The sequence below is a fragment of the Solanum tuberosum genome, unplaced genomic scaffold, assembly GCF_000226075.1.
Source record: "Solanum tuberosum cultivar DM 1-3 516 R44 unplaced genomic scaffold, SolTub_3.0 scf00251, whole genome shotgun sequence".
Lineage (NCBI taxonomy): Eukaryota > Viridiplantae > Streptophyta > Magnoliopsida > Solanales > Solanaceae > Solanum > Solanum tuberosum.
This window is the reverse complement of record NW_006239173.1, coordinates 756,266-766,481: the sequence shown is the minus strand read 5'-3', so window position 1 is coordinate 766,481 and position 10,216 is coordinate 756,266. Positions and strand designations below refer to the sequence as shown.

General features: G+C 34.1%; 2 protein-coding genes across 3 annotated transcripts in view; both read left to right on the top strand.

The window, feature by feature from the left end:
• The window catches only part of LOC102581463 (uncharacterized), a 4,433-nt gene extending 512 nt beyond the window's left edge, over window positions 1-3,921 (top strand). Inside the window, exons 2-4 of the mRNA XM_006357621.2 lie at window positions 63-159; window positions 706-1,095; window positions 3,486-3,921. Coding sequence (XP_006357683.1) covers window positions 63-159; window positions 706-1,095; window positions 3,486-3,614 — 616 coding nt within the window. The 3' untranslated portion in view covers window positions 3,615-3,921. The remainder of the gene's footprint in view (window positions 1-62; window positions 160-705; window positions 1,096-3,485) is intronic.
• A 1,425-nt stretch (window positions 3,922-5,346) lies between these two features.
• LOC102581128 (ATP-dependent 6-phosphofructokinase 6-like) lies at window positions 5,347-9,937 on the top strand. 2 transcript variants are annotated; one of them, XM_015313527.1, is made up of 14 exons: window positions 5,348-5,568; window positions 5,653-5,792; window positions 6,324-6,370; window positions 6,468-6,507; window positions 6,823-6,885; window positions 6,981-7,118; window positions 7,851-8,009; window positions 8,125-8,178; window positions 8,362-8,430; window positions 8,519-8,648; window positions 8,785-9,041; window positions 9,150-9,198; window positions 9,272-9,426; window positions 9,549-9,937. In XM_015313527.1, exons 2-14 carry the CDS (start codon window positions 5,682-5,684, stop codon window positions 9,732-9,734), a joined length of 1,458 nt encoding a protein of 485 aa, XP_015169013.1. In that variant the 5' UTR covers window positions 5,348-5,568; window positions 5,653-5,681; the 3' UTR covers window positions 9,735-9,937. The 2 variants fall into 2 exon arrangements, with proteins under 2 accessions (XP_006357682.1, XP_015169013.1); XM_006357620.2 differs by having other exon boundaries at window positions 5,347-5,792.
• Window positions 9,938-10,216: the final 279 nt, after the last annotated feature.

Here is a 10,216-nt window from a genome sequence, read left to right as displayed (position 1 = left end):
CCCCCCCCCCCCCCCCCCCCTTCTATTGATTATATCTTCTTACTTAATCGATTTCATTTCAGGCAAGAATCGCTCGATTTATCCTTGCAACGTTACGGAATCAAAGATCAAAAGGTTACGGTTGAAGTCGTTCATTTTCTCAATGGAGCAAATCTCGAGGTACTTTTGCTTTTGATATTGAGAAAAATGTATTCCTGGACGCTTTCAGCATATTTCCAGCGGTTTTGATATTTTTTTCAGTCTTTGGTTATGTAAAAAAAGTGTATACTGTATATGGCAAGGCAATGTATCAAAATATAATTTTTAGTGATAGTGTGTAGTAAAATGTGTTTATAACGTTGCACTCAAGGGTGTGGCCCGTTGGTCAAAGAAGTTGGGTTGAGATACATTTGGTTTGACATTCGATTTTTGCACTAGGTGATTTCTTTCCATCTGTCCTAGCTTTTGTATAGGGAGTTTTATCTGGTACTTGTAGCTGGTACATGTGGAATTAGTCGAGGTGCGCGAAAGCTGGTTTGAACACCACAGTCATAAAAAAGAAGTGTTTACAGCTTTGCCTAGATATGGAGGGTTATTCATACCAAATTCACATTTAGATACTGATAAAGGGCAAAACTACTACCATACATTGTACTGAATTGGTTAGGTATTTTGCTTTTGGGGATTATAGACCATATTTTGATTATTTTTTCCCCTTTTTCTTAGGTGTCTCTGTTACTACTGGAAAACTATGAGCCTCCAACACTTGCTTGTGCTCTCAATGAAGTTCTGGCATTGTTAGTAGGAGATGGGTTGTCAAATATGCCCACAATTATAGCCCCTTTTGTTGTGGCTGCATCTAAGCTTAAGATGGAAAATAGAACTTCTGTTTCAGTTGACAATATATCAGTTTATGGGTTGCAAGTAGGTGCCTCTAGTGACCTTACTAAAGCTTTGTGCACAAATTTGCAAATCCCTCCCCCATCGTTGCAGCTTTTTAACGAACAGTTGGCCTGCTTACTTCAATTGGTTCAAGTCCTGAAGATGCCTACTTTTGTTATAATTGGCAAAAAAGGTCAAAATTTGCATCGTAAGACTTCAGAAGAAGAACATGAGGTACTTTATAAATGTTCATATGCTTGTTCAGTAAATGGTTGTTTTTCGTGCTTTTAACATTAGAGCTGCTTCTTTGTTTCTTATCTAAATTTTTTTTAAGATGTAGTCCTTGTTCAAAATGTAGTCTTCTGAACAATTTAATCCTGGTATTTATTTATTTTTCGTATTTCTGCATGTGTTTTAAAAATGAGGTGGGAGGGGGAGAGGGGGAAAGCACTTTAAATAAGAGTAAATTTAGCCCTAGTGCAGTTTCTATTGTTGTATCCTATTGCAGCTGGCCGAGCTGAGTGGCTTATGTATTGCCATGCAGTAAGTTATTACAGCTGCAAAATCAAACCAAAGTGGCAAAAACCAGCTCTTGATTGCTGAAATTCATGCAGATCAAGATAGACAAAGCCATAAATTGTCTCTGATTTAATATGATCAACTTTTAAGTCTGCTAATATCATTGTTGCATTTCCTGTGACAACAGAAAACTAACTTGATTAAGGAATCTGAAAACAGACTGAAAGAAAGCACTTTAAATTTTAAAATAGAATAATTTGGCTCTCATGCAATTAACTTTGATATATATCCTATTGCAGCTGGCCGAGCTGATTGGCTTATGTATGCCAGGCAGTAAGTTTATACAGCTGCAAAATTTAATCCAGAGTGGCAAAAAAACCAGCTCTTGGTTGCTTGAGTTCAGGCTGATCAAGATAGACAAAGCCATATATTTTCTTTAGTTAAATATAATCAAAATTTTAAGGTCTTAGATAACGTTAACATTATTATTTCCTTTTCTATGACAATTGGTTTCTTGAGTTCAAGAAGATCAAGATAGACAAAGCCATATATTAACTTTTGGTGCGACATATATACCAGAATTTGAAGTCTTAGATAACATTAATGTTATTATATCCTTTTCTATGACAAGTAACATAAAAAATAACTTTCAATGGAGTGTACTGCTGAAAAACAGAATGAAATAAAACACTTTAAATTAGAATATTTTTGCGCTCATGCAATTAACTTTGATAAATATCCTATTGCATCTGGCCGAGCTGAATGGCTTATGTATGCCAGGCAGCAAGTTTATACAGCTGCAAAATTCAATCTAGAGTGGCAAAAAATCAGCTCTTGGTTGCTTGAGTTCAGGCTGATCAAGATAGACAAAGCCATATATTATTTTTGGTTAAATATACTCAAAATTTCATGTCTTAGATAACATTAACGTTATTATTTCCTTTTCTATGACAATTGACAAGTAACATAAAAAATAACTTGACTAAGGAATGTACTGCTAAAAACAGAATGAAAGGAAGCACTTTAAAAAGAATAATTTAGCTCTCGTGCAGTAAACTTTGATATATCCTATTGCAGCTGGCCGAGCTGAATGGCTTATGTATGCCAGACAGTAAGTTAATACAGCAGCAAAAATCTAACCGGAGTGGCAAAAAAACCAGCTCTTGGTTGCGTGAGTTCAAGCAGATCAAGATAGACAAAGCCATATATTGTCTTTGGTTAAATATAATAAAGAATTGAAGTCTTAGATAATGTTAATGTTATTTACTTCATTTTCTATGACAATTAACATAAAAGATAACTTGATTAATTACTGCTAAAAACAGAATGGAAGAAGTACTTAAAATAGAATAATTTAGCTCTAGTGCAGTTAACTTGGATATGTCCTAATGCAGCTGGCCGAGCTGAATGGCTCATGTATGCCAGGTAGTAAGTTGATACAGCTGCAAAAATCAAACCTGAGTGGAAAAGTTGCTTGAGTTCAAGCAGATCAAGATATTTTAAGCCATACATTGACTTTAAGTCTTATAGAGTAATATAACACCATTATTCCCCTTTCCTCTGACAGTAACAGAAAATAAATCAAGTTGATTAAGGAATGAACTTGTGAAAATAGACGGATTTGTGGAAGCAGCTACATATTTTGAAAACTGGTAATTGCTGTGAAGGTTTTCTTAAGCAACCATTCACATTATTTTGCTGTTGTTACTTCTCTCTTTCAAACTGCTTGGAAGTGCTTTATTTTAAGTTGCAGAAACAACCTCTATATCTATGAGTCCACTTGTGAGATTACACTGGTATGTTGTTGTTTCTTAAGCAACCAACATTGTGGTTCTAGGGATTTGATTGATGTAGTTGAATTAGAGCTATCGACTTGAATATTATGCCATTTATCCTCTGAAATTCTCTGACCAGAATGACGGATCTAAGCCTACCTGTCTGTAATTTGATCAATGTTCAAGTGTTTACTTGGAGAATATCATTTCTCTATCCCAGTAGGAGGGCTCGATAGAGTTAGCAGTTACTTCTCCTCCCTCCTCCCAGCCAAAGAAAAAAAAGGTGAAAAATAAAGTATACTAATACATATCTCACTTTCCAACTTCCAGGTGATACATGAGATAGGACAGCATTTGGCTAGCCTCTCATCTCTTAGTTTCTCAGGAGAAAAGATAGCCTGGGATGCAACAAAGTCTTCAAAAGAAACACAAGAGCCTTGGCGTGCATTATATGGTTGAATCTCTAACATGGCGTGTTATTGATTTCAGTATACTCCTAGGCTAAGAGTCCCAGCAGATCTGTGGGCAAGCACAATTGAGCGTGGTGTATGAACCCAGAGAGGCCAATATTTCCTTGAGGCAGATGAAGTTGATTGCATTCACTTTGTAGTTTCGAAGCAAAATGTAAAGCTTCTTTGTTCCGAGATCTACTGCTAATATTCCATTCTCCATTTTCTTTCTTGTATCCCATGGCATGTGTTGCATAACCAGTAAATCCTCAATATTTTTTTATATTAGTTAATTATAAACCATAGAATTCTTAAAATTTTCTTATTAACCTTTATATTACATAAATAAATAGAGACCATATATATACGAACGGATACTTTTTTTCTTTTTCTTTTCAGTGTTTTGTATAATTGCATTCTCTCCGATTATTTTTTTAAGGATACACGTTAATTAAGGGGAAAATATTCTGCTCTCTATTTTCTGCTGAAAGCTGAACCTTGTTGATAACTTAATAATAACAACAATATACCATATATTTAATGTATTTTTTATGTATTAATTCGCCATAGTACTAAATTCTCCTCATCTTGGCTTTTGAAAAGACCCTTTTGTGACATTTGATTAAAGTTCTAATTAGAGGTTATATGTACATGTCAATATCTTAGGTTAGCCCCTTTGAGATAATGGGTTTCCCAAGTTTTTGTTGATTGGATTCATTCACAAATAGTGAGTAATCTACCTTTCAATAAGAGGTTTTTTTAACAAAAACTTAAATTAACTGGAACTTAAAATAGGTACCAAACCCCTCTAGGAAAACTAATAGAAGATCCACTCAAATCAGTTTAATATAAAACAATATACTATTATATATAGTTTAATATATATTTAATTTCTATATTATTATACGCTGTCACACAAAATTGACATATTATATATTATATTTCCCCTGATATAAGATATAATATTAGATACTAATTGAATATTTTATGTTGGATAATTTTTTTTTTAAAAATTCCCATTTTAACATCTCCACAACTAGTAGAGTCTAGAAACGTCACCTCCCACTAGAAAAAGCAAGGCACTCTTGAGTTCTCTTTATTCACTAGAGATACAAAGTTTGGGTGAAGATATGGTGGCAGATAAGGAGGAGCAAGAAAGTAGGGGAAAAAAAAGTTGTATCTTATAGATTTTGTAGTTTTCAAGAAAAAACTATACTAAGGACAAAATGAAAAAAAATAATTTTATTTTATTTTAAATTTCTAAAATTTAAGATAATTGCCTTTTAGGAAAAAGATAAATAATTTTAGACAGAGGAAGTAATAAGACTAATAGCCTCCATCCCAAAAATAAGTGTAAAAGAATTTGCTCTAGTGTAAGTATTGTTTTAAAATTTCAAAACAATAATAAGTACTAGTATTCAACTTCAAAAGACTTTATTTTGAATAACTTTTTTAAAAGACATCAATTTTGTTTGACACTTATTTTGAAATGAAAGAAATAATAGGGCTCGTGTTAAATGAAAATTTGTGGCGTGTATTTGGGCTAAGGGCAAAACAACAAGTGGCAGTTGATTGCTGAATAGAAAAATAAAGAATAATGAAGGCGTGGGGATCGACGATTGACATGCTACACTTAAACCGTCAATTTAGTAAAATATTCAAAGTGTTAGCTCATTATTGACCTCACCCTTCTTTTTATTTTTTCTATATCTATTAAGTGAAATCCATATTTGACAGAATCTAGAATATAATTAGAGAATCTTCTAATTTCCAGAACACTCAAAACAATTTGAGTCCTTTCACTTTTTTGTAATAACTTTTCGTGAACTCTTGACCAAAAAACCCACGAGAAAATTCAATAAACAGTTGCCACCTGTGTAATTTTTGTATTTTATATGGTACTTTTGTTGACTATTTTTAGTTGAAATTTCAGAGAAGGTCTGCTCAACTTTGTTTTTAGCATCGTGAGTAATTCATTTGTTCATTTGAGATAAATAGTTAAGTAGATTTGAATTGAATTATGGGATCATTGGATGATAGTTTTGCAGTGCATAATTTGAATAATATAAGTTGTTCAATGGGAGAAGTGACTAATTCACAGCAGCAGAAGAAGAAAATTGTGATCGGTGATGATGGTTATGTTCTAGAAGACGTTCCTCATTTGTCTGATTACATTCCGAATCTTTCTGTACGTTTTCTTTACCTCTACCTATCTCTTATTTTTAGAGCTACTATGATTGGTCGAATTTATAACTTATGACTTTTTAAAAAAAAAGTTATTTTATTTCTTCTTATTTATTTGTGAATTCTCATCTAGATTCAATTGATTAATTAATTGGTATACAAGTTTCCTTTTGATTCCCTATGTTGAATATTGAACAAAAGTACTGGTAGTGTTGCAGTATGATTGAATTATATTTGTGTATGATTAAGTTGATACTTTCTTTATATTTGTTTATTTATAAAGATAAAGAAGCAGTTGGTGGAATATGATTGATTTCTCAGATCGTTATTATCTCAGAAAGTCACATTTCTTCTTGATTCCAATTTTCCGACTTTTTAAGATAATAACTATTAGTTGAGTAATCATCTGATAAATGAACCCGATTTTTGCTCTATGAGGTGTTTGTGCTTCCAATTCTTTCTATGATCTATACTCTCCAAGGGATAAAGAGTCTCTATTTTGATCAAGTACTAAATACTTGTCCTGTTATTGCAGACATATACTAATCCATTGCAGCATAATCCTTCATATTCAGTAGTTAAGTAAGTCACCTGATATTATTCTCCTTTAGTTTTGGTTGCTTATGTATAAAGTTCAAGAGGATCAGATTGATCAACTAAAATTTTAACATTTTTCCAGGCAGTATTTTGTCGATGAGGATGATACAGTTGCCGAAAAGGTCAGTTCTGTTTAAATGGAAAAAATATTTGTGGATTACCTTCTAATCATTTGGAGAAGCAATTATATGTACGGAGACAAAAGTCGTTTTAATTTGTCTTAATTACAATGCTTATATCGTTGGCGGAATTTTCTGCCTCCTCCATATTCCTATAAGAACATAAACAAAGATCGTCTAAGATCTGCTGAAACAAACTTAAAGTTTCATGATATTTTGAGGGAATACTGAATAGAATGTATATGATAGATATCCCATAATGGAATACTGGTTGGACAAGGTTTTTTTCTGCTTACATGTTTGCCTACAAATTAACAGGTTGTTGTCCACAAGAACAGTCCAAGAGGGTTACATTTTCGTCGAGCTGGTCCTTGCCAAAAGGTATATGAAGTTATCTAATGTAACTACTGCATATTCAGCATCCAGATTCTATGGTTTTGTCGAATTAAATATGAATGTTCTGGATGATTTTTCAGGTTTATTTTGAACCAGATGATGTTTATGCATGTATTGTAACATGTGGAGGCTTATGTCCCGGTCTCAATACAGTTATCAGGGAAATAGTATGTGGCCTACACTACATGTATGGCGTAAGCAGAGTCATGGGGATAGATGTGAGTATACATTTCATTCCATGTCACAGTAATACATTCCAGCAATTGCATAATACATAAATAGACACCTTAACTTGGTCTCAACTGGCAACTAATTAACACTTCAACTCGTCCTCACTGGTGTCTCGTGGATACCCAAAGCTGATGTGGCACATAAGTTTTGGAGGTTTCTAGATGATCGTTTTGTAAGTTGGAGTGTTCAACTGACACAGTGGTGGAGACGAGTTGAGGTGTCTAGATGTGCACTTTCAAAGTTGGAGTGCTTACTTGCTAGTTGAGGCCAAATGAGTGTTTGTTTATGTATTATGCCTTCGAAAAATAAAGCAACTTTACTTATGACAATGGTTACATATTTGGTGTCCCTTTTATTTAAAACTCTGCTCATCAAAATGCTTGATAGATAGTTGTAGAACCAGTAGCATCAAGACTCATCTTGAAGAGGATTGCAGCAACTAGATTAATAGTTCTCGCAATCCAAAGTATAATGCATAACTTTGGGAATTTTTAGGAACACAAGGAGTAAGATTGAAATCAAACTTAACAAACAAAAAAGGTTGAAATCAAACTTAACAAATAAAAAAGGTTGAAATCAAACTTCATTATTCTTTCGAAGTTTTTAATATCTTGATCTTCTGCTATGTTTTAACCAGTACATTCTATTTTGATTTGTAATTCAAAAAGTTTGCTTTATGCATATCTGCATCAGAACTAATGAAATGTGTGGATGTGTAGGGAGGATATCGAGGTTTCTATTCCAAAAACACGATTCCGTTGACACCAAAGGTGGTCAATGATATCCATAAACGCGGTGGAACAATTCTTGGGACATCTCGAGGAGGTCATGTTACCAAGAAAATAGTAGATAGCATTCAGGACCGGGGTATCAATCAGGTAAAACTTTATTAGTGAACTAACTCAGGATAATTCATTTAAGAAGTAACTCAGGGTATTTTCTTTCCTTCTAATATGTGCATCCAGTAAAGATATGTTGCCTTTTGTTTTCAAGGTTTATATAATTGGAGGAGACGGAACCCAGAGAGGGGCCGCGGTGATATTTGAGGTAGACCTTCTTAGCCCTTAATCCGTAACCATTCCAGAATAATACTTCAGAAGAACATGTTTTAGATCAATTGGTCATTCTAATGTAACCACTTGAACCACTTGATGTGATGTAATATGTAGTGTGTTGATGGTGAAAATAATGAAACTGTCACTCAAGTTTATTCTGTCTCTTCTGCTACAGGAAATTAGAAGGCGTGGTCTCAATGTTGCAGTTGCTGGAATCCCCAAGACAATAGATAATGATATACCGGTAACTACTTTTTCATATAGATTATACAAGTACCAAAATATTCGGTGGGTGACCAAATTAAATTAGTGATCTTTCTGCTTCTCTTCAGGTTATTGACAAGTCATTTGGTTTTGACTCCGCCGTTGAGGAAGCCCAACGTGCTATTAGTGCTGCTCATGTTGAAGCTACCAGTTTTGAGAATGGAATTGGCCTTGTGAAGTTAATGGGACGGGATAGTGGTAATCTTCACCTGCTATATTTTTCGATTGCAGATTGATACTGCTACATATACATGACAAAACTGATCTACTGCATATAAAATAGTAGAAATTGTCTGTCTGATTTACATTTCTTTAACATGTATTCATTGTGCAGGGTTCATCGCGATGTATGCTACTCTTGCTAGTCGAGATGTTGACTGCTGTTTGATTCCAGAATCCCCTTTCTATCTTGAAGGAAGTGGTGGACTGTTTGAGTATATTGAACATAGGCTCAAAGACAACGGACATATGGTTATAGTCATAGCTGAAGGTGCCGGACAAGAGCTAGTTTCCGAGAGTTTGAAATCCACTGATCCTTCAGGGAATAAACTTTTACAAGATGTTGGCTTATGGATCTCGGAAAGGATAAAGGTACAATTCATCGTTGGGATCTACTTAATGATCGTCCTACATTAAGTGTGCGTTCATTGAACACTACATTGTGTGCAGTTGTACTAAACACTACGAACCTTTTTGCAGGAGCATTTCTCGAAACAAAAGAAGATGCTCATTAATCTTAAATATATAGGTTGGTTATTATTATTGTTTTGAATGAATGTCAATTTGATGAGGACCCTAGCTAACAACCTGCTTCTGTGCAGATCCCACATACATGATTCGGGCTATTCCAAGTAATGCATCTGACAATGTGTATTGCACTCTTCTAGCGCAAAGCGCTGTACATGGAGCCATGGCTGGCTACACAGGCTTTACGGTTGGTCCTGTCAACCACAGACATGCTTACATACCCTTTAATGTGAGTTTCATTTCCTCTCACTCCTTTCTTTTCGTATTACATACAATACGGTTATCCTTCTTACCTTATGATACCCAAGATTGGCATGCAGCACTAATATATGATCTACTTTTATATAACAGAGAATCATTGAGAAACAAAACAAGGTTGTGATTACAGACAGGATGTGGGCAAGACTTCTATCTTCGACGAATCAACCTAGCTTCTTGAGAACGAGAGTCGATATAATTAAAGCAAACAAGGACGAAGAACCACCTACTCAATTATCAGACGATAATTTGATGGAGAAACAAGTCCTTGCTAAGTAACTTTTGGAACATTATACATATATCTATGGTCCCTTGTAACAATATAGCTGATATATTGTGAGAGAATCCTACAGTTCTGTAATCTCAATGTGTGAGTATTACCAAGCTTGGTGAGTTTTACACCTAAGTGTATTTTGTGACTCTAAATAATACTATAGATAAATGCAATAATTAAGAAAAGAATACTGTGGTTTTTTCATAAACTACTTGTAAAATTTTAAATACAAGGGCGGCTTAATCTAATTGAAGGCTTTGATGTGATGAGACATAAGTCTCCACGGTTTTACCTTCAACCAATAACCTAATAAGCCGACATTAGCTCAAACGGAAACTAAACTCCATGTGTTGCATTGTTGGATACAATCCTTTCGTATCAATTTCAACAAGTTATTGAGTTGAATTAAAATCTTTTCTATGTATTTATTTAAGTTTGACCTTTTAGTTTGGTAGCTTCCCTTTTCCACAAATTATGAAAATTTCAT

What these genes read in the sequence shown, in the direction of transcription:
- LOC102581128 (XM_006357620.2), top strand. Translation starts at nt 5,625, where the DNA reads ATGGGATCATTGGATGATAGTTTTGCAGTGCATAATTTGAATAATATA. An exon ending in CCTTCATATTCAGTAGTTAA is followed by an intron (nt 6,371 to 6,467) that starts GTAAGTCACCTG and finishes ACATTTTTCCAG; the next exon opens with GCAGTATTTTGTCGATGAGG. An exon ending in GGATCTCGGAAAGGATAAAG is followed by an intron (nt 9,042 to 9,149) that starts GTACAATTCATC and finishes ACCTTTTTGCAG; the next exon opens with GAGCATTTCTCGAAACAAAA.